General features: G+C 58.0%; 1 protein-coding gene across 1 annotated transcript; it reads left to right on the plus strand.

Moving 5' to 3' along the window:
- The first annotated feature begins 4,228 nt into the window (after positions 1-4,228).
- On the plus strand, positions 4,229-4,516 carry LOC119924413 (small cell adhesion glycoprotein-like). Its single transcript, XM_038743231.1, has one exon. It carries the CDS (start codon positions 4,229-4,231, stop codon positions 4,514-4,516), a length of 288 nt encoding a protein of 95 aa, XP_038599159.1.
- The last annotated feature ends 17,626 nt before the right edge of the window (positions 4,517-22,142 follow it).

Raw genomic sequence — 22,142 nt, forward strand, 5'->3', positions numbered from 1 at the left:
GTCGCAGCACTGGTCTACCTCTGCCTCCCCCGCACCCACCCCACAGCAGTTGTGCATATATGTACATATTTATTATTCTGTTTTATTAATGATGTGTATATATCTATAATTCTATTTATATTGATGCTTTTGAAGCCTGTCTGCTTGTTTTGTTTTGTTGTCTGTCTCCCCTCTTCTAGACTGTGAGCCCATAGATGGGTAGGGATTTTGTCTGTTGCCGAATTGTACTTTCCAAGCGCTTAGTACAGTGTTTAGCACACAGTAATCACTCAATAATAAGATTGAATGAATGAATGAATGAATGACGTGGGGAGAGTCAGGAGGTTAGGAGGTCAGAAAGGATGCTGAATCACTAATCCAGTGGGGGTAGAATGAGTGATTGTACCAACGTGGTGGAGGTTTGGTTTGGAGAGTAAAGGGTAGCTCTTGGCTATGTGTGAAGGTGAGCCTGGCGGGATTTGGTGACGGATTCGTTGTTTGGGTGAATGAGAGAATAGAGTCAAGGATGACACCAAGGTTACAGGCTTGTGAGACAAGAAGGATGGTTACGCTGTCTACAGTGACGGGAAAGTTCCGGAGAGACCAGGATTTGGTAGGGAATAGTAAAGATGGTGATGTCGATGATAATGCTGATGGTATTTGTTAAGCCCTTACTACGTACCAAGCACTGTCCTAAGCACTGGGGTAGATACAAGATAATCAGGCTGTCCCATGTGGGGCTCACAGTCTTAATCCTCATTTTCCAGATGAGGTAACTGAGGCAGAGAAGTGAAGTGACTTGCCCTAAGTCACACAGCTGATAGGTGGGGCAGCTGGGATTAGAACCCGGGACCTCTGATTCCCAAGCCCGGGCTCTAGGGAAAATATGGAGATCTGTCTTGGACCTGTTGAGTAGTAGGTGGCAGGAGGACATCCAGGTGGAAATGTCCCAAAGGCAGGAGGAGATGCGACGGGGAGAGAGAAAAAAAAAACTGGGGAGGAGATCTAGATTTGGGTATCATCCGCATAGAGATGATAGCTGAAGCCGCGAGAGCGAATAAATTCTTCAAGGGAGTGAGTGTAGATGGAGAATAGAAGGGGACCAAGAACTGACCGTTATGGGATCCCTACAGTAAGGGGCTGGGAGGAGGAGGAGTAGCCCGCGAAGGAGACTGAGAATTGAAGGGCCAGAGAAATAAGAGGAGAACCGGAGAAGATAGAGTCAATGAAGCCAAACCAAGGTCAGAGAAGCAGCGTGGTTTAGTGGAAAACAGCCTGGTCTTTGGAGTCAGAGGTCATGGGTTCAAATCCCGGCTCCGCCTCTTGTCAGCTGCGTGACTTTGGGCAAGTCACTTGACTTCTCTGGGCCTCAGTGACCTCATCTGTAAAATGGGGATTAAGACTGTGAGCCCCCCGTGGGACAACCTGATCCTTGTAACCTCCCCAGCGTTTATAACAGTGCTTTGCACATAGTGAGCGCTTAATAAATGCCATTAAAAAAATTCCGCAAATGGAGCAAACCTTCTTGCATCCGTGCCCCTGTCTACACATCCTCAGCCCTTCTGTCTCTCCCCCAGTCTAGTCCATACTTCACTCTGCTACCATCATTTTTCTACAGAAACATCCAGGATGCGTTTCCCCGCTCCTCAAGAAACTCCAGTGGTTGCCCTCCACCTCCTCATCAAACAGAAACTCCTCACTCTGGGCATTAGAGCACTCGCTCACCTTGCCCCCCCATCCTACCTCACCTCGCTAGTCTCATATCACAACCCAACCCACACCCTTCACCTCTCTAATGCCAACCTTCTGACTGTACCTCGACCTAATTCATCTCGCCGCCGACCACTCGCCCATGCCCTGCCTCTGGCCTGGAACGGCCTCCCTCCTCATATCCGACAGACAATGACTCTATCCACTTTCAAAGCCTCAATGAAGGCCCATCTCCTCCAAGAGGCCTTCCCTGACTAAGCCCTCCTTTCCTCTTCTCCCACTCCCTTCTGCATTGCCCTGACCTGCTCCCTTCTTGCGTCACCTCCCTTCCAACCCCTCAGCCTTTACATCCATATGTGTAATGCATTTCTTTATGTTAGTGCTGTCTCCCCCTCTAGACTATAAGCTCACTGTCGTCAGTGAAGCAGTGTAGCGTAGCGGCAAGAGCATGGGCTTGGGATTTAGAGTATGTGGGTTCTAATCCCAGCTCCGCCATTTGTCTGCTGTGCGACCTTGGACAAGTCACTTCACTTCTCTGTATCTCAGTTACTTCACCTTTAAAAATAGGAATGAAGACTGTGAGCCCACGTGGGACAACCTGATTATCCTGTATCCATCCCAGTGTTGTAACTGTTTGGTATATGGTAAGCGCTAAAAAATACCATAATAATGATAAATAAATTATACATAAATAATAATAATAATAATATTAATAATAATAAAGGAATGCCTCTGTTATCTTGGATCCAGTCAAGTCATCCATGACACCGCTCTGTCATTCACCCCACACATCCAATCCGTCACCAAAACCTACCGGTCTCACCTTCACAACATCGCTAAGATCCGTATTTCCCTCTCCATCCAAACCGCTACCTTCTTGGTTAAATCTCTCATCCTATCCCGACTGGATGACTGCATCAGTCTCGTTTATGATCTCCTATCCTCCTGTCTCTCCCCACTTCAGTCTATACTTCACTCTGCTGCCCGGATTACCTTTCTACAGAAACGATCTGGGCATATCACTTTCCTCCTCAAATTCTCCAGTGGTTGTCCATCAACTTTCGCATGAAGCAAAAACCCCTCACTAATGACTTGTTAGGTCTCCATTCCTTTGCCCCCTCCTACCTCACCTCCCTTCTCTCCTTCTAAAGCCCAGCCCGCACACTCCTCTGCCGCTCACCTCCTCTGTGGGCCTCGTTCTCACCTGTCCCACCGTTGACCCCCGACCCACGTCCTACCTCTGGCCTGGAATGCCCTCCCTCCACACATCCGCCAAACTAGCTCTCTTCCTCCCTTGAAAGCCCTCCTGAGAGCTCACCTCCTCCAGGAGGCCTTCCCAGATGTCTCCTCTGTGACCTTGGGCATGTCACTTAACTTCTCTGAGGCTCAGTTACCTCATCCATAAAATGGGGATTAAGACTGTGAGTCCAATGTGGGACATGGACTCTGTCCGATCTGATTACTCAGTATTTACCACAGGACTTAGAACAGTGTTAGGCACACAGTAAGTGCTTATCAAATACCACCATAATAACTATTATGATGATTATTATGATTTTATTATGATTATTATATTAGAGACAAGATAACTGAGGCATAGAAGAGTGAAATGACTTGCCCAAGATCACTCAGCAAACACATAGCAGGGCCTGGATTAGAAGTCAGGTCTGATTCCCCCAGGCTCTATCCACTAGGCGGCGATGCACCTCTCCCACACGGCACCTCTCTATCACCACCTGGTGGTACTTAGCTCTTCCAGCGTCGGCTTACCCCATGGGCCTCCATCTCGTCTATCTGGCCTGCGGCCTCCTTTTCCAAGTCCCTCCTCTGGTCTGGAACTCCCTCTCCCTCCCTTCACATGTGCCAGACCGTCATTATCCCCCTCTCCAAAGCATTAAGGTCACAACTCCGCCAAGAGTCCTTCTCTGATTAAACCCTCTTTCCTCCAGCTCCTTCTCCCTTCTGTATTGTCTACACCCCGGGATTTTTGAAATTTGAACAATCGCTTCTGGCCCTGCATCATTTGTATGCAAATCCGAGCAACCGAACAGTAAGCGCTCAATAAATAAGTTTGAATGAATGAATGAATGAATGTAAAATGGGGATTAAGACCGTGAGCCCCATGTGGGGCAACCCGATTACCTTGTATCTATCCCAGTGCTTAGAACAGTGCAGCGTGCTTAGAACAGAGAAGCAGCGTGTCTCAGTGGAAAGAGCCCGGGCTTTGGAATCAGAAGTCACGGGTTCAAATTCCGGCTCTTCCAATTGTCAGCTGTGTGACTTTGGGCAAGTCACTTAACTTCTCTGTGCCTCAGTTACCTCATCTTTAAAATGGGGATTAAGACTGTGAGCCCCACGTGAAATAACCTGATCACCTTGTATACCCCAGTGCTTTGCACATAGTAAGCACTTAACAAATACCATCATTATGGGCTGAAGCCGCTCCGGGCTGAAGAGGAGAAGGGAGACGAGCTGACAGACCCCGGAGCAACGGCCTGGAATGTCTGAGGTGTAAACTCTCACCACCAAGGGCGCTGATATGGACCAAACCCCGCCCCCACCAGCAGGAGGCATACTGCCCACCAGCCCGCTGGCCAAAGCGACGGACACCTTGTCTGGGGATGACACCGCCAACACAGCTGTCATCGCAGTGGTCATCACCGTGGTGTTCGTCACCATGGTCTCGGCGCTCGCGGTGACCGTCATCTACCTGTACAAGAACAAGGGGACGTACGTCACCTACGAGGCCCCCGAGGACGGTCCCGCCGCCTCCGTGCAGGTGGAGAGCAGCAGCCCCAGGGCGGGGAAGGAAGAGTATTTCATCTGACCACCCGGCCACGCCGGATTGGACTGGGGACCGTAAAGGGGTCGGGACGGCCACGGACCCCCTGAAAGAGAGTACCGGTCTCGAGTCGGGGGGACATCTGGAGACCTGAGACATTTGGGGAGGGGCGTCACGGTCTTCGGAAGACAGAAGGGCAGCTGGGGACCACTCCACCGCTACCCAGTGCCATCGCCCCCGACACCTCCAAACCCCCGTGGCCCAGTGACCCGTTATCGCCGGGACTTCCCCTGCCTCCTGGCAGAAGTAGAAAGTCCAAGCCCAATTTATTTTATTTTGTTAGTATGTTTGGTTTTGTTCTCTGTCTCCCCCTTTTAGGCTGTGAGCCCGCTGTTGGGTAGGGACTGTCTCTCTATGTTGCCAATTTGTACTTCCCAAGCGCTTAGTACAGTGCTGTGCACACAGTAAGCGCTCAATAAATACGATTGATGATGATGATGATGATGATGATTATTATTAAGTACAATTACTAGTATTATCATAATAGTGTACTGTACTGCCACCAAGCGTAGCCTCCCTGAACAAGTCCGCTGCTACCACCAGGGGTTGATAGAGAGGCGCAGCCTTCCAGAATAACGATTGGTGCCACCAGGGGGCAGGTTGCTGCTCTCCGACCAGAGAATTGTTCTGGATCGAGGTGCCAGGGACATCTCTCCCGAGCAGCTGCTCAGTGCTTCTCCTCTGCCTCTTACACCGTGGAGACATTTCACCCCCAGATTTACCCCATTAGTAAGTGACCTGAACTGATACCCCACAGGGAATCTGTCTCTCTCTCTCTGTGTGTGTGTGTGTGTGTGTGTGTGTGTGTGTGTGTGTGTGTGTGTGTGTGTGTGTGTGTGTGTGTGTGAATAATCTGGGGGAAGATGAGTAATGAAGCGGTTGCCACTCATGGGAGAACAGGGACTGGGGCTCTGTGCAGGAAGCTAGTTCTGTCTTACTCGATTGGGACCGAGAAGAGCCAGGGCCCTTAATTCTATAGACGGGGCAAGGTATGCTGTGTCTACTCCCTCTTCAGGGTCACTGCAAAGTCTCAGTCCCCAGAGAAAGGACATTTCTGGGCATAACACAGAAGCTTGAGGGATCCAGTGTCAGGAGGAGGACAGAGTGTCTATCAGGGTCTCTATCCTAATTTTCTCTGAGAAGCAAAGTGTGCAGACTCCTTTCTGAGGTCAAGGAAGCAGGGGTGTGGGCGGGGAGGACAAAAGGCAGGTATTGTACTAGAATTGCAGTCTTATCTACTGTGAGGTTCCGCACCTTCAGTCGATCAGTTGGGTTGATGGAGCCCTTGCTGTGTGCAGAGCACTGTACTAAGCCCTTGAGAGAGTGCAGTATGACAGACACATTCCCTCCCCACAATAAGATTACTATTAACGATAATATTGGCATTTTTAAGTGCTTACTATGTGCCAAGCACTGTTCTAGGCACTGGCACTGTTCTAAGTGCTTACCGTATCGGGGGGACTGGAGTTCCTGGAGTAACAGAACTGGGGATGCAGGCGGGAGGACAAAGCAGGTTTACTTTTCTATAAATGGAATTCTATACATAGTGTAGTTCTGTCCCTCCAGTGTGTGGAAAACAAGCCCCTTCTAGGGATGTGAGGAAGGGATGGGTAAGTGTTTGTAAGGTAGAGTGGGGCAGTCAGCGTAGCTGCAGATCCACTTAACCATGTCGGGCCGGGAGGGGACAGAGAGAGTGGTCAAATTTTTTGGCAAAAAACAGACAACCTATGCTTCCTCCCGCCGCCTTTTCCTGCCTCCCCGCTTCCCCTTTCCAGACCCAACTTTGAGCACTGGTTTTCCCTTCAACAGAAGTGGTCCCGGTCAAACGCTTAGGACCACCGGTTCAGGTGTCTCAAGACCAAGGTTCAGAATTCGACATGTCCATGGGCAGGGACCAGAGGAGAAACTCCAGTGCCACTTCATTCCGATGAGACCGCAGTTCTCCTGTCCATCCCCAGAGGAGGTCAGAGTGAGTCCCGAGGTCCCCCTTCCCGCAGTAGCATGTCCAGGCTGTTCAAAGCCCTCCAGCTAAAATCCCCTAGCAGCACACAGCTCAGGGCAGGAAGGCCGAGGGGAGAATCTAGTTACTACTCGTTTGAAAAAAACTGCTCAATGCATCCAGCCTTGAGGCGCATCTTTCTAATGTGGACAGAGGTCAATGCCCAGACATGCCCTGCTTTCAAGATGGAGTCTGGGGTGGCACAGTCCTCCAAAAGAGGTGTGTGTGTGTGTGTGTGTGTGTGTGTGTGTGTGTGTGTGTGTGTGTGTCTGTGTGTATGAGAGGCTAGCAAATTTTTGGTTCAACCCACACTTCATTATTCATTCAATTGCACTTATAACAATAGTAATAATAATGTTATTTGTTAAGTGCTTACTATGTGCCAAGCACTGTTCTGAGCAAGAGGTCGATACATGGTCATCAGATTGTCCCACCAGGGGCTCACAGTCTCAATCTCCATTTTGCAGATGCGGTAACCGAGGCAGAGAGAAGTTAAGTGGCTTGACTTAAGTTAAGGTCACACAGTTTACAAGTGACGGAGCCAGGATTAGAACCCAGGTCTTAAGATATCCAAGCCTGTGCTCTTTCCATTAAGCCATAGAGCGCTTACCGTGAGCAGAGCACTTTACTAAGCACTTGGGAAAGTACAGTACAGCAAAAAAGAGAGATGATCCCTGCCCACAACTAGCTTCCAGTCTACAGGAGGAGACAGGTACTAATACAAGTAAAAACACATCAGGACATCAAATTATGTAAATAGGCATCAATTCGAAAAATACGATTACAGATATAATTAACAAAATCATTCATTCATTCAGTCATATTTATTGAGCGCTTACTGTGTGCAGAGCACTGTATTGAGCGCTATATGTTGCCGACTTGTACTTCCCAAGAGCTTAGCACAGTGCTCTCCGCACAGTAAGCGTTCAATAAAAACAAATGAATGAATGAATGAATGACCAGGGCCGAGAAGAGGGGGAGACCAGGGCAGGGAGACACATGTGACCAGAGCTGGGAGGCAGAGGGGGACCAGGGCTGGGAGGTAGAGGGCTTACTGGGTCGGGAGACAGGGGGACCCGGCCCGAGAGGTAGAGGAGGACCAGTGCCGAGATTCAGGGGGGGACCGGGGCCAGGCGGCAGGGGGTGACCATGACCAGGAGGCGGAGGAGGACCAGAGCCAGGAGGCAGAGGGGGACAAGAGCGGGAGGCAGAGGGGGACCAGGGCCGGAGGCAGAGAGTTACCTGGGCCGGGAGACAGGTGGACCAGGGCAGGGAAGAAGAAGGGTACCTGGGCAGGGGGATCGGGGACCTGGGCCGGGAGGCGGAGGGTTACCTGGGCCGGGAGGCCGAGGGGGACCAAGGCCGAGAGGCGGTGGGAGATCTGGGCAGGGAGACAGGGGGAGACCAGGGCCTGGAGGCAGTGTGGGGGACCAAGTCTGGGAAACTGAGTGGGCCCAGAGCCAGGAGGTAGAGGGGTTATCTGGGCCGGGAGACAGGGTACCCAGGGCAGGGAAGTAGAGGGGTAACTGGGCAGGGAAGCAGAGGAGTACCTGGGCCGGGAGATGGGGGACCAGGGCCGGGAGGCAGAGGGGGACCAGGGCCAGGAGGAATAGGGGTACCTGGGCCGGGAGACAGAAGGGGACCAGGGTCGATAGGCCGGAGGGACAGGGGCAGGGAGGCATAGGAGGACCAGGGCTGGGAGGCAGAGGGGGACCAAGGAGGGGAGGCAGAGTGGTTCCTGGGCCGGGAGATTTCGGGTCCAAGGCTGGAATATAGAGGGGACCCAGGGCAGGGACGGAGAGGGACCCAAGAACCTGCGGGTAGAAGGAGAACAGGGCCGGGAGGGAGAGAGGGACGAGGGCCAGAAAGCAGAGGAGGACGAGTGGGGGACGCTGTGGACCACCTCCTTCTCCTCAACACGCTATCCGACCTTGGCTTCCCAGACTCCGTCCTCTCCTGGTTCTCCTCTTATCTCTCCGGTCGTTCATTCTCAGTCTCTTTTGCAGGCTCCTCCTCCCCCTCCCATCCCCTTACTGTTGGGGTTCCCCAAGGTTCAGTGCTTGGTCCCCTTCTGTTCTCGATCTACACGCACTCCCTTGGTGACCCCATTCGCTCCCACGGCTTCAACTATCATCTCTACGCTGATTACACCCGGATCTACATCTCTGCCCCTGCTCTCTCCCCCTCTCTCCAGGCTCATATCTCCTCCTGCCTTCAGGACATCTCCATCTGGATGTCTGCCCTCCACCTAAAACTCAACATGTCCAAGACTGAACTCCTTGTCTTCCCTCCCACCCCCTGCCCTCTCCCTGACTTTCCCATCTCTGTTGACGGCACTACCATCCTTCTCGTTTCACAAGCCCGCAACCTTGGTGTCATCCTCGACTCCGCTCTCTCGTTCACCCCTCACATCCAAGCCGTCACCAAAACCTGCCGGTCTCAGCTCCGCAACGTTGCCAAGATCCGCCCTTTCCTCTCCATCCATACCGCTACCCTGCTCATTCAAGCATTCATCCTATCCCGTCTGGACTACTGCATCAGCCTTCTCTCTGATCTCCCATCCTCGTGTCTCTCCCCACTTCAATCCATACTTCATGCTGCTGCCCGGATTGCCTTTGTCCAGAAACGCTCCGGGCATGTTACTCCCCTCCTCCAAAATCTCCAGTGGCTACCAATCAATCTGCGCATCAGGCAGAAACTCCTCACCCTCGGCTTCAAGGCTCTCCATCACCTCTCCCCCTCCTACCTCACCACCCTTCTCTCCTTCTACAGCGCACCCCACTCCCTCCTCTCCTCTGCTACTAATCTCCTCACCGTACCTCGTTCTCGCCTGTCCCGTCATCGACCCCCAGCCCACGTCATCCCCCGGGCCTGGAATACCCTCCCTCTGCCCATCCGCCAAGCTAGCTCTCTTCCTCCCTTCAAGGCCCTACTGAGAGCTCACCTCCTCCAGGAGGCCTTCCCAGACTGAGCCCCTCCCTTCCTCTCCCCCTCGTCCCCCTCTCCATCCCCCATCTTACCTTCTTCCCTTCCCCACAGCACCTGTATATATGTATATATGTTTGTACATATTTATTACTCTATTTATTTATTTATTTATTTATTTATTTATTTATTTATTTATTTATTTATTTTGCTTGTACATATCTATTCTATTTATTTTATTTTGTTAGTTGTTGGTTTTGTTCTCTGTCTCCCCCTTTTAGGCTGTGAGCCCATTATTGGGTAGGAACAGTCTCTATATGTTGCCAACTTGTACTTCCCAAAAGCTGATTACAGTGCTCTGCACACAGTAAGCGCTCAATAAATCCGATTGATGATGATGACGAGGGCCGGGAGGCAGAGGGGGACCAGGGCAGGGTGGCAGAGGGGGAGTCGAAACAGGAGGCAAAGTGGTACCTGGACCGGAAGACAGGGGGACCATTGCGGGAGGTAGAGGGAACCCAAGTCCAGGACGCAGAGATGGAACAGGGACTGAAGGTAGAAGGAGACCATTCATTCATTCATTCATTCATTGAGCGCTTACTGTGTGCGAAGCACTGTAATAAGCGCTTGGGAAGTACAAGTTGGCAGCATATAGAGACGGTTCCTACCCAACAGTGGGCTCACCGTCTAGAAGGGAGAGACAGAGAACAAAACAAAACATGTTAACAAAAAAAAATAGAATAAACATGTACAAATAAAATAGAGTAATAAATGCGTACAAACATATATACATATATACAGGTGCTTTGGGGAGGGGAAGGAGGTAAGCCGGGGAGGATGGGAAAAGGTGGGGGGGGCAGGACACAGGCAGTCCAGGGCCTGGACACATAAAGGGACCAGATAAGGGAGGCAGAAGGGGCCCAGGGCCTAGAGGCAGAGCGGGACCAGTGCCAGGAAGCAGATGGGTACCTAGGCTGGGTGACAGGGATACCAGGGCCGAAAGGCAGAGGGGACAAAGGCTGAGAGGCAGGCGGGGAACCGGGACAGGGAGGCAGAGGGGGACCAGGGTGGGAAGGCAGGGGAAGGATCACGGCCAAGAAGTAGAGGGGTACCTGGGCCAGGAGACAGGGTGACCTGGGCTGGGAGCTACAGAGTACCCAGGGCCGCGATGGAGAGAGACCCAAGGGCTTGGAGGTAAAAGGAGACCAGGGCCGGGAGGCAGAGGTGGACCATGGCAGGGTGGCAGACGGGGACCAGGGCCAGGAGGCAGAGGGGTACCTGGGCCGGGGGACAAAGTGACGAGGTTCGGGAGGTAGAAGGGACCCAGGGCCAGGACGGAGAGAGACCCAAGGGCCTGGAGGTAGAAAGAGACCAGGGCCTGGAGGCACAGAGGGACCAGGACCGGGCAGCAGTGCGGGACCAGGGCCAGCAGGCAGATGAGTACCTGGGCTAGGAGACATGGCAACCAGGGCAGGGAGGTAGAGGGGCACAGGGGTACCTGGGCTGGGAAGCAGAGAGGGACCAGGGCTGAGAAGCGGGGAGGGGGTTGGTGGCAGGGGCAGGGTGGCATAGGGGTACTGGGGCCGGAAGGCAGAGGGGGAACAAGGTGGGGAGACAGAGGGGAACCAGGGCCAGGAGGAAGAGGGGTACCTAGGCAGGGCGACGGAGACCTGGCCCGGAAAAAAGAAAGACCCAAGGCAGTATAGTTAGAAGGAGACCAGGGCGGGGAGTCACACAGGGACAAGGGCCGGGAGGCATAGGGGGACCAGGGCAGTGTGGCAGAGGGGGACCAGGGCCAGGAGGCAACAGGGTACCCGGGCAAGGTGACAGAGGGACCAGCGCCGCGAGGCAGAAGGGGACCAGGGCCGGGAGGTAGAGGGGACCCAGGGCTGGCACGGAGAGAGATGCAAAGGCCTGAAGGTAGAAGGAGGCCAGGGCCGGGAGGCACAGGACAAAGGCAGGCTGCAGAGGAGGACCAGGGCCAGGAGGCCGAGGGGGACCAGTGCCGGGATGCAGAGGGGCTCCTGGGAAGGGATACAGGGGTACCAGAGCCGGGAGGCCAAGTGGTGCCTGGGCTGGGAAATGGGGGCCAGGGCAAGGAAGCTGAAGGGGATTTCGTCCAGGAGGCAGTGTGGTACCTTGGCCGGAGGCAGAGGGGTACCTGGGACGGGAGGCAAAGTGGGACCAGGGCCGAGAAGCGTTGTGACAAGGTCAGGGAGGCAGAGAGCAGCCAGGACCGGAATAAAAAGGGTGACCAGGGCTGGTAGACAGGACGACCAGGGCCGGGAGGCAGAGGGTTACCTGGGCCAGGGTACAGGGGGACCAGGGCTAGGAGGCAGAGGGGTACCTGTGCCGGGAGACAGTGGGACTATGGCTGAGAAGCCGAGGGGTCCCAGGGCCGAGAGTCGGGGCTTGACCAGATCAGAGAGGCAGATGCCGGCCTGGGCCGGGAATTTGAGGGGGACCAGGGCGGGGGAACAGATCAGGGAGCCAGACGTGGACCAGGACCGGGAGGTATAGGGGACCCATGGCCCGGACGGAGAGAGACCCGGTGTCTTGGAGGTAGAGGGAGGCCATGACCGGGGGACTCAAATGGACCAGGGCCTGGAGGTAGAGAAGGGCCATGGTTGGGAAACGGGGATCAGGGCCGGGAGGCAAAGGGCGACAAGGGCCGAGAAGCAGGACCAAGAGGCAGAGGTGTACCTGGGCCAGGAGATGGGAGACCAGGGTCGGGAGGCAGAGAGTGACCAGGGCCAGGAGGCAGACGGGGCCCAGGGTTGGGAAACGGGAATCAGGGCCGGGAGGCAAAGGGGGACCAGGGCCGAGAAGCATGGGGGACAAGGTCAGGAAGGTAGAGTGGGACCAGGGACAAGAGACGGAGGGAGACCAGGGCCGGTAGACAGGGGGACCGGGTCCGGGAGGCAGAGGGTTACATGGGCCAGGAGATGGGGCCCAGGGCTGAGAAGTAGAGGAGAACCAGGGCCGAGAGTCAGTGGGCGACCAGGTCAGAGAGGCAGAGGCTGGTCAGGGCTGGGAAGCAGAGCGGGACCGGGACAGGGAGGCAGAGGGGGACCATTACCTGGAGGCAAAGAGGGACCAGGGCCGGTAGACAAGGGGACTGGTCCCAGGAGGCAGAAGGCTCCCTGTCCGGGAGACAGGGCCGAGAGGCTGGAGTCGACCAGGTCAGAGATTCAGAGGCGGACCAGTGTCTGGAAGCAGAGTGGGACCAGGGCCGGGAAATAGGGATCAGGTCGGCAGGCAGAGTGGTACCACTGCCTCCCTGCCCTTGTACCCCCTGCGTCTCAGACGTAAAGGGGAACTAGGGCCTATAGTCAGAGGGGGACCAGGGACGTAAGGCAGGGGGCGACCGGGGCAGGGAGGCAGAGGGGGATCAAGACCGAGAGGCTGGGGGTGACCTGGGCAGGGAGGCAGAGGGGAACCTGGGCCGGGAGTCAGAGGGGTATCCGGGCCAGTAGATGGTGGACCAGGGCCAGGACGTAGAGCGGAACCAGGGCCAGGAGGCAGAGGAGTTCCTGGGTCGGAAGAAAGGGGGACCTGGGCTGGGAAGCAGAGGGGCACCAAGTCGATTAGACAGGAGACCAGATACGGGAGGCAGAGGGGTACCTGGGCCTGGAGTTAGGGGGGCATGGCTTGGAGACAGAGGGGTAGTTGTGCCGGGAGACGGTGGGACTGGGGCTGAGAAGCAGAAGGGAACCAGGGCCGATAGGCCGGGGGTGACCATCATCATCATCATCAATCGTATTTATTGGGCGATTACTGTGTGCAGAGCACTGTACTAAGCGCTTGGGAAGTACAAGTTGGCAACATATAGAGACAGTCCCTACCCAACAATGGGCTCACAGTCTAGAAGGGGGAGACAGAGAACAAAAGTAAACATATTAATAAAATAAAATAAATAGAATAGATATGTACAGGTAAAATAAATAAATAAATAGAGTAATAAATGTGTACAAACATATATACATATACACAGGTTCTATGGGGAAGGGAAGGAGGTAAGATGGGGGGATGGAGAGGGGGAGGAGGGGGAGAGGAAGGAGGGGGCTCAGTCTGGGAAGGCCTCCTGGAGGAGGTGAGCTCTCAGTAGGGCCTTGAAGGGAGGAAGAGAGATAGCTTGGCGGATGGGCAGAGGGAGGGCATTCCAGGCCCGGGGGATGACGTGGGCCGGGGGTCGATGGCGGGACAGGCGAGAACGAGGTACGGTGAGGAGATTAGCGGCAGAGGAGAGGAGGGTGCGGGGTGGGCTGTAGAAGGAGAGAAGGGAGGTGAGATAGGAGGGTGCGAGGTGATGGAGAGCCTTGAAGCCCAGGGTGAGGAGTTTCTGCCTTATGCGCAGATTGATTGGTAGCCACTGAAGATTTTGGAGGAGGGGAGTAACATGCCCAGAGCGTTTCTGGACAAAGACAATCCGAGCAGGAGCATGAAGTATGGATTGCAGTGGGGAGAGACACGAGGATGGGAGATCAGAGAGAAGGCTGATGCAGTAGTCCAGAAGGGATAGGATGAGAGCTTGAATGAGAAGGGTGGCGGTGTGGATGGAGAGGAAAGGGCGAATCTTGGCAACGTTGCGGAGCTGAGACCGGCAGGTTTTGGTAACGACTTGGATGTGAGGGGTGAACGAGAGAGCGGAGTCGAGGATGACACCAAGGTTGCGGGCTTGTGAGACGGGAAGGATGGTAGTGCCGTCAACAGAGATGGGAAAGTCAGGAAGAGGGCAGGGTTTGGGAGGGAAGACAAGGAGTTCAGTCTTGGAACAGGTCAGAGAGGCAGAGGCCGACCAGGGCCGGGAAACCGGGAAGCAAAAGAGGACCTGGGCCGGGAGGCAGCGGGGTACCTGGGCCGGGAGACAGGGAGACCTGAGCCGAGAGATAGACGGTCCCAGGGCCGGGACGGAGAGAGGGGGAAGGGCTTGGAGATAGAGGGAAACCAGAGCTTGGGAGAACAGGGGGACCTGGACCAGGAAGTAGAGGGGACCTCTGGCCGGGAAGGAGAGAGACCCAGTGGCCAGGAAGGAGAGGGAGATCAGGGCCGGGAGGCTCAAAGGGACCAGTGTCCGGAGGTAGAGAGGGATCAGGGCCTGGAGTTAGAGGGGGACCAGGGCCAGGAGGCAGAGGGGTACCTGGGCCGGGAGAAGGGGGGGACCAGGGTTGGGAGACAGAGGGGGACCGGGGCCGGGGTCGAGAGGCAGAGGGGGACCAGGGTTCGGAAACGGGGATCAGTTCCAGCAGGCACAGGGGTACCTCTGCTTCCCTCCCCTTGCCCCCCCTCACTTCTCGTAAGTACAGGGGAACTGCGGCTGCAAATCAGAGGAGGACGAGGGACGATAGGCGGAGGGGAACAAGGCAGGGAGGCAGAGGGGGACAAGGGCCGGGATGCAGAGGGGGAACAGGGCGGGAAGGCATAGGGGGAGCGGGGTCAGGGTGGAGAAGGGTACCTGGGCCAGGAGACAGGAGGACCAGGGCCAGGATGTTGAGGGGAGCCAGGCCCGGGTGGTAGAGGGGGACAAGGGCAGGGGAGGCTGGGGGGATTAGGGCAGTGGGTGACTAGAGCCAGGAGGTAGAGGGGTACCTGGGCCGGGATATGGGGCTAGGGCCGGGAGGAAGAGGGGGATCAGGGCCAGGAGGCAGAGGGGTACCTGGGCCGGAAGGCAGAGGGGAAACAGGGCCAGGAGGCAGAGGGGTACTTGGGTCAGAAGGCAAAGGGGAACCAGGGCCAAGACGGGGGGAAGGGTGGCGAGTGCAAGGAGTCAGAGGGGGACTGGGGCCTGGAGGCAGAGGTGGACCAGGGTGGAGAAGTGGGGGTCACAAGGGCAGGGAGGCCGAGGGAAACCAGGTCCGTCAGGCAGAGGGGTACCTGGGTCGGGAGACAGGGGGACCAGGGCCGGGACGCAGATGGGGACCAGGGCCAGGAGGAAGAAAGGTACTTCGACGGGGAGTCGGGGACCAAGGCTGTGAGTTAGAGGCGACCTAGGTCCTGACGACAGGAAGACCAGGGCTGAGAAGCAGAGGGGGACCAGGGCCGAGAGGCAGGGGGCGACCAGGCCATAGAGGCAGAGGCTGAGCAGTGCTGGGAGACAGGGGGGTAGCTGGACTGGGAGGCAAAGGGGGACCAGGGCGGAGAAGTGAGGGCGACAAGGGCAGGGAGGCCGAAGGGGACCAGGGCCGAGAGGCCGAGGGGGACCAGGGCCTGGAGGCAGAGAGGGACCAGGAATAGGAGGCAGAGACTTACCTAGGCCGGGAGAGAGGTGTTCAAGGGCCGAGAGGCAGAGGGGGACCAGGGCCGGGCGGCAGATGAGAGAATCAGCGTGGCTCGGTGGAAAGAGCTCGGGCTTTGGGGTCAGAGGTCATGGGTTCAAATCCTGGCTCCACCAATTGTCAGCTGTGTGTCTTTGGGCAAGTCACTTCACTTCTCTGGTCCTCAGTTACCGCATCTGTAAAATGGGGATTAAGACTGTGAGCCCCCACCATGGGACAAACTAATCACCTTGTAACCTCCCCAGCGCTTAGTACAGTACTTTGCACTAGTAAGCGCTTACTAAATGCCATTATTATTATTATTATTGTTATTATTATTATTATCATTATTGTGCCTAGGGCGGGTTAGCAGAGGGGTAACAGGGCCAGGAGGAAGAGGGGTATCTAGGCTGGGGGAAGGGAGACCAGGACCGAGAAGCAGAGGAGAGTCAAGGTCGGAAGGCAGATGGGCACCAGGGCTGTTTTGCAAAGCGGGGACCAGGGCCAGGAGGAAGAGGTTTACCTAGGCCGGGAGATAGGGGGACCAGGGCCGGGAGGTAGAGGAGACCCAGGTCCTGGACGCAGACTGACCCAACGGCCTGGGTTTAGAAGGGAACCAAGGCCGGGAGGCCCTGGGGTACCAGGAGGCACAGTGGGACCAGGTCCGGGAGGCAGAGGGGGACCAGGGCATGGTGGCAGGGGGTCCATGGACAGGAGGCCGAGGGGTACCTAGGTCGGGAGGCAAAGGCTCCCCAAGTTCGAGAAGCGGGGAGAACTAGGGCAGGATGGCATAGAGGTACCTGGGCCTGGAGGCAGGGGGACCAGGGCAGGGAGGCAGAAGGGTCCGTGGGCCGGGAGACAGGGAACAGGGCTGAGAGGTAGAAGATAACTAGGGCCGGGATGCAGATGGGGACCAGGGCCAGGACGCAGACTGGTTCCTAGGCCATGGGACGGGGACCACGGCCTGGAGGTCGAGGGAGAACAGGGCCGGGAGGCACAGAGGGATCAAGGCTGGGTGGCAGACTGGGATCAGGGCAGGGAGGCAGAGGGGGACCAGGGCCAGGTAGTGGAGGGGGTCCAGGGCCGGGAGGCAAAGGGGGACCAGGACGGAAATGAGGGACGACAAGGGCAGGGAGGTAGAGGGGGATCAGGGCCATTAGGCAGATGGATACCTGCGTCAGGAGACAGGTGGACCAGGGCTGAGAAGCAGAGGGGATCCAGGGCCGAGAGGCAGGGGCTGACCTGGTCATAGACGCAGATGCGGACAAGGGCCGGGAGGCAGAGGGGTACCTGTGATGAGAGGCAAAGCGGGACCAGGGCGGAGAATCGGGGGCGACAAGGGCAGGGAAGCAGACGGTGACCAGGGCCTGGAGGCTGAGCGGGGCCAGGGCTCGGAGGCAAAGGGGTGCCTGGGACGGGAGACCAGGAGACCAGGGCCGGGAAGGCAGAGGGAGACTCGGGCCGGGAGGCAGATGGGGACCAGGGCCAGGAGGCAAAGGGGTACCTAGGCCGGGAGGCAGGAGGACCAGGGCCGGGAGGTGGAGTGGACCGTGGATCGGGACGGAGACTCAACCAATGGCCTGGAGGTTGAAGAAAACCAAGACCAGTATGCCGTGGGGCACCAGGGCCGGAAAGCACAGAGGGACCAGGGCCAGAAGCCAGAGGGCGACCAGGGCAGGGTGGCAGGGGTGGGCCAGGGCCAGAAGGGAGAGCCGTACCTGGGCCGGTAGGCAAAGGTGGACCAGGTTCTAGAAGCAGGGGGTCAAGAGCAAGAAGTCAGAGGGGGACAAGGGCCGGCATGCCAAGGAAGGCCATGGATGCAAGGCAGATGGGGACCAGGGTAGGTAGGCAGAAAGGGACCAGGTCCAGGAGACAGATGGTTGTGTGGGCCGGGAGACTGGAGTCCAGGCCCGGGAGGCAGAGGGGGACCAGGGCCTGGAGGCAGAGGTTTACCTGGGTCTGCGGACAGGGGGACCAGAGCTGAGAGGTAGAGGGGACCCAGTGCCGGGACGGAGAGAGACCCAAGGGCCTGGAGGTAGAAGGAGACCAGGGCCGGGAGGCAGAGGGGGACCTGTGCCAGGAGGCAGAGGGGTACCTGGGTCGGAAGACAGGGAGACAAAGCCGGGAGTCAGAGGGGTAGTTGTGCTGGGAGGCAGAGCCGGACCAGAGCCAGGAGACAGTGGGGTACCTGGGCCAGGAGACAGAGGGAGACCAGGACCAGGAGGCAGCAGGGTACCTGGACTGGGAGACGGAGTCCAGGGCTGGAAGGCAGAGCGGGACCAGGGCCCGGAGGCAGAGGGGGACCAGCACCATGAGGCAGAAAGTGACCCTGCCTGGAGGCAGAGGGGTACCTTGTTTTTGATACAGGGGAACCAGGGCCGGTAGAAGGAGACCAGTGCCGGGAGTCAGGGGAGGACCAGGGCCGGGAACAAGAGGGGAGTCTGTGTCGGGAAAACGGTGGACAAGGGCCGGGAGGTAGAGCAGACCCAGGGCCGGGACAGAGAGAAGAACCAGGGCCAGGAGGCACAGAGGTACCAGGGCCTAGAGGTAGAGGAAGACCAGGGCCAGGAGGAAGAGGGGTACCTGGGTCTGGAGACAGGGGTACCTAGGATGGGAGGTAGAGAGGACACAGGATCAGAACGGAGAGAGACCCAAGGGCCTGGTTGTAGGAAACCAGGGCCAGGAGGCAGAGGGGGACCAGGGCATGGAGGCAGAGAGGTACCTGGGTCTGGAGACAGGGGGACCTGGGCTGGGAGATAGAGAGGACCCGGGAACAGAACGGAGAGAGACCCAAGGGCCTGGAGGTGGGAAATCAGGGCTAAGAGGCAGAGGGGTCCCGGGGCCGGGAGGAAGTGGGAGACCAGGGCCGGGACCATGGGGGGACCATGGCCAGGAGGCAGAGGGGTGCCAAGTCTTGTAAATGGGGGACCAGGGCCAGCAGGCCGAGGGGTACCTGGGCAGAGAGGCAGATAGGGGCCAGGGCCAGGAGGTAGATCGGTACCCGGGCCGGTAGACGGAAGACCAGGGCCGCAAAGCCGAGGGGGACAAAGTCAGGGAGGCAGAGGGGAACCATGGCCGGGAGACGTGGGGGACCAAGACTGGTAGGCAGGGGACCTGGGTTGGGAGGCAGAAGGGTACCTGTCCTGGGAGACAGTGGGACTAGGGCCGAGAAGAAGAGAGGAACCAGGGCGGAGAGGCGGGGGCCAACCAGGTCAGAGAGGCAGAGGCCGGCCAGGGCCGGGAAGCATAGGGGGGCCAGGGCGGGAAGGCGGAGAGGTACCTTGGCCAGAAGACTAGGGGAACAGGGCCGGGATGTTGAGGGGACACAGGGCCTGGACGCAGAAGGGGACCCGTCCGAAAGGCAGGGGAGGACCAGGGCAGGAAGAGGGGGACCAGGAATGGAAGGTAAAAGGTGACCAGGGTGGGGAGGAAGAGGGGGACCAGGGTTGGGAGGTAGTGGGGTACCTGGGCTGGGAGACAGTTGGACCAGGGCCCGGAGGTAGAGGGAACTGTGGGCCGGGATTGAGAGAGACCCAAGGGCCTGGAGGTAGAAGGAGACCAAGTCCGGAATGCACAGAGGGACCCGTTCCGGGAGGCAGAGGTGTACCTGGGCCAGGAGACAAGGTGCCGACGGCCAGGAGGCAGAGGCGTACTAGACCAGGAGACGGGCAGCAGAGCTGGGTTGTATATGGCTGGGGAGGAGAGGGGAGCCAGGCCTGGAGGTCGAGGAGGACCAGGGCCAGAAGGCAGAGGGTTTCCTGGGCCGGGAGGCAGAGGGTGACTTGGGCCAGGAGACAGAGGAACCAGGGTCGGGAGACAAAGCGGGGGCGACAAGGGCCTAGAGGCAGAGGGGGACCAGAGCCGAATGGCCGAGGGGAACCAGGGCCTGGAGGCAGGGGGCTACCTGGCCCGGAAAACGGGAAATATGGCCTGGAGGTAGAGGTGACCCAGGGCCGTGATGGAGAGAGGTACCATGGCCTGGAGGTTGAGGGGGAACAGGGCCAGGAGGCAGAGGAGTACCTGGACCGGGAGAAAGTGGGACCATACCCAGGAGGCAGAGGGGTACCTGGGCCGGGATACCAGGAGACCAGGGCTAAAAAAAAGAGAGGAACAAGTGCCGAGAGGCAGGGGGCAAACAGATCAGAGAGACAGAGGCAGACTAGAGCCAGGAGGCAGAAGCATACGTGGCCTAGGAAATGCAAACCATGGCCGGGAGGCAGAGGGGTAACTGGACCGAGAGACGGGGGACCACGGCCGGGAGCAGAGGGTGACCAGGGCCAGGAGGTAGAGACGTACCTGGGTCCGGAGGTAGAGAGGGACCATGGCCAAGAAGTAGGGGGGACCGAGTTAAGGTGGTATAGGGGTACCTGTGCCGGGAGACAGGGAGACCAGAGCCGAGAGGGGGACCAGGGCGGGTAGGCAGAGGGGAACCAGGGCCAGGAGGCAGAGTGGAACCTAGGCCGGGAGACAGGAGGACCCAGGCTGGGAGGTAGATGGGACCTGCGGCGGGACAGAGAGAGAGAGCAGGGCCTGGAGGTCTAGTGAGACCAGGGCCGGGAGGCACAGAAGGACCAGGGCCGGGAGGCAGAGGAGGAACGGTGCCAGGAAGCATAGGGGTACCTGGCCCTGGAGACAGGGCACCAGGGTCGGGAGGAAGAAGTGTACCTGGACCGGAAAACAGGGGGACCAGGGCTGTGATGCAGAGAGGGGCCGGGCCGAGTGGCACTTGGTAACCAGATCGTAGATGCAGAGGCACACTAGGGCCTGGAGGCAGAGGGGAACCTGGGCCGGGAGGCAAAGGGGGACCAGGGTGGAGACGCATGGGCGACAAGGGCAGGGAGGCAGACAGTGCCCAGGGCCGGGCGGCCAAGGAGGAGCAGGACATGGAGGCAGAGAGGGACAAGGTCTAGCAGGCAGAGGGGTACCTGGGCCGGGAGACGGGGTAACAGGGCATGGTGGCAGAGGGAGAGCAGGACCCTGAGGCGGGGAGGGACCAGAGCCGATAGGCAGAGTGGTACCTGAGCCGGGAGGTAGAGGGGACCCAGGGCTTGGACGGAGACTCACAAAAGGGCCTGGAGCTGGAAGGAAACCAATGCCGGGAGGCCTTGAGGGACGAGGTCCAGGAGGCTCAGAGGGACCAGGTCCAAGAGGCAGATGGGGACCAGGGCAGGATGGTGAGGGGGGACCAGGGTCAGGAGGCAGAGGGGTACATAGGCCGGGAGGCAGAGGGGGACCAGGGTCGAGAAGCGGGGGTCAAGGGCAGGGAGTCAGAGGGGTAGCAGGGCTGGGAGGCAGATGTGGGCCAGGGCGGGTAGTCTGAGAGGGACCAGGGCCAGGAGGCAGAGAGGTACCCAGGCCAGGAGATAAGGGGACCAGGGCAGGGAGGCAGAGTGGTACGTGGGCCGGGAGACAGGGGGACCAAGGCCGAAAGGCAGTGGGGAACCAGGGCAAGATGGCGGAGAGGTAACAGGGCTGAGAGGCAGAGCGTTACCTGGGCCTCGAGAAAGGGGGACTAGGGCCGGGAGGCGCTTAGTACGGTGCTCTGCACAGAGTAAGCGCTCAATAAATACGATTGAATGAATGAAAAGGAGGCCAGAGCACAGAGCCACAGAGGGAACAGGGCCGAGAGATAATGGGGGACCAGGGCGGGGTGGCAGAAGTCGATCAGGGCCAGGTGGCAGAGGGGTACCTACACCGGGAGACAGCGGGACCAGGGCCTGGAGGTAAAGGGGACCCATGTCCCGGATGGAGAGAGAAGCGGGCGGGACCAGGGCCGAGAAGCAGAGGGCGACGTAGGGAGGTAGAGGAGTACCTGGGCCGGGGGCAAGGAGACTAGAGCGGGCAGGTAGAGGGGACCTAGGGCCACAACAGACAGAAGGACCAGGGGCTGGAGGTAGAGGGAGAACAGAGCCGAGAAGCACAGAGGGACCAGGCCCCGGAGGCAGAGGGGGACCACGACAGGGCAGTGGAGGGGCACCAGGACCAGGAGGCAGAGGGGTACCTGGACCGCGATGCAGAGGGGGACCAGGGCTGCGAGGTGAATGGGCGCAAGGACCGGGAGTCTGAGTGGTGCCTGAGCCGGGAGACAGGGGGACGATGGCCAAGAGGCAGAGGGGTACCAATCTAGTAGACAGCAGGGACCCAGGGCTGGGAAGGAGAGGGGAACCCAGGCCTGGAGGCAGAGGGGGACTCGGGTCTGGAGGCATAGTGGGACCAGGGCTGGTAGGAAGAAGGGGACCAGGATCAGAAGGCAGAGGGGGGTCTGGGCCGGGAAACAGGGGGATGATGGCCAGAAGGGGACCAGGGCCGGTTGGAAGAGGGGGATGACGGCCAGAAGGGGATCAGGTCTGGGAGACGGGCATCAGGGCTGGGTGGTATATCTGACTTGGGGCTGAGACGGAGACCAAGGAGGCTGAATGGTCCCTGGGCCGGG

Source organism: Tachyglossus aculeatus, unplaced genomic scaffold, assembly GCF_015852505.1.
Source record: "Tachyglossus aculeatus isolate mTacAcu1 unplaced genomic scaffold, mTacAcu1.pri scaffold_99_arrow_ctg1, whole genome shotgun sequence".
In the NCBI taxonomy this organism is placed as follows: Eukaryota; Metazoa; Chordata; class Mammalia; order Monotremata; family Tachyglossidae; genus Tachyglossus; species Tachyglossus aculeatus.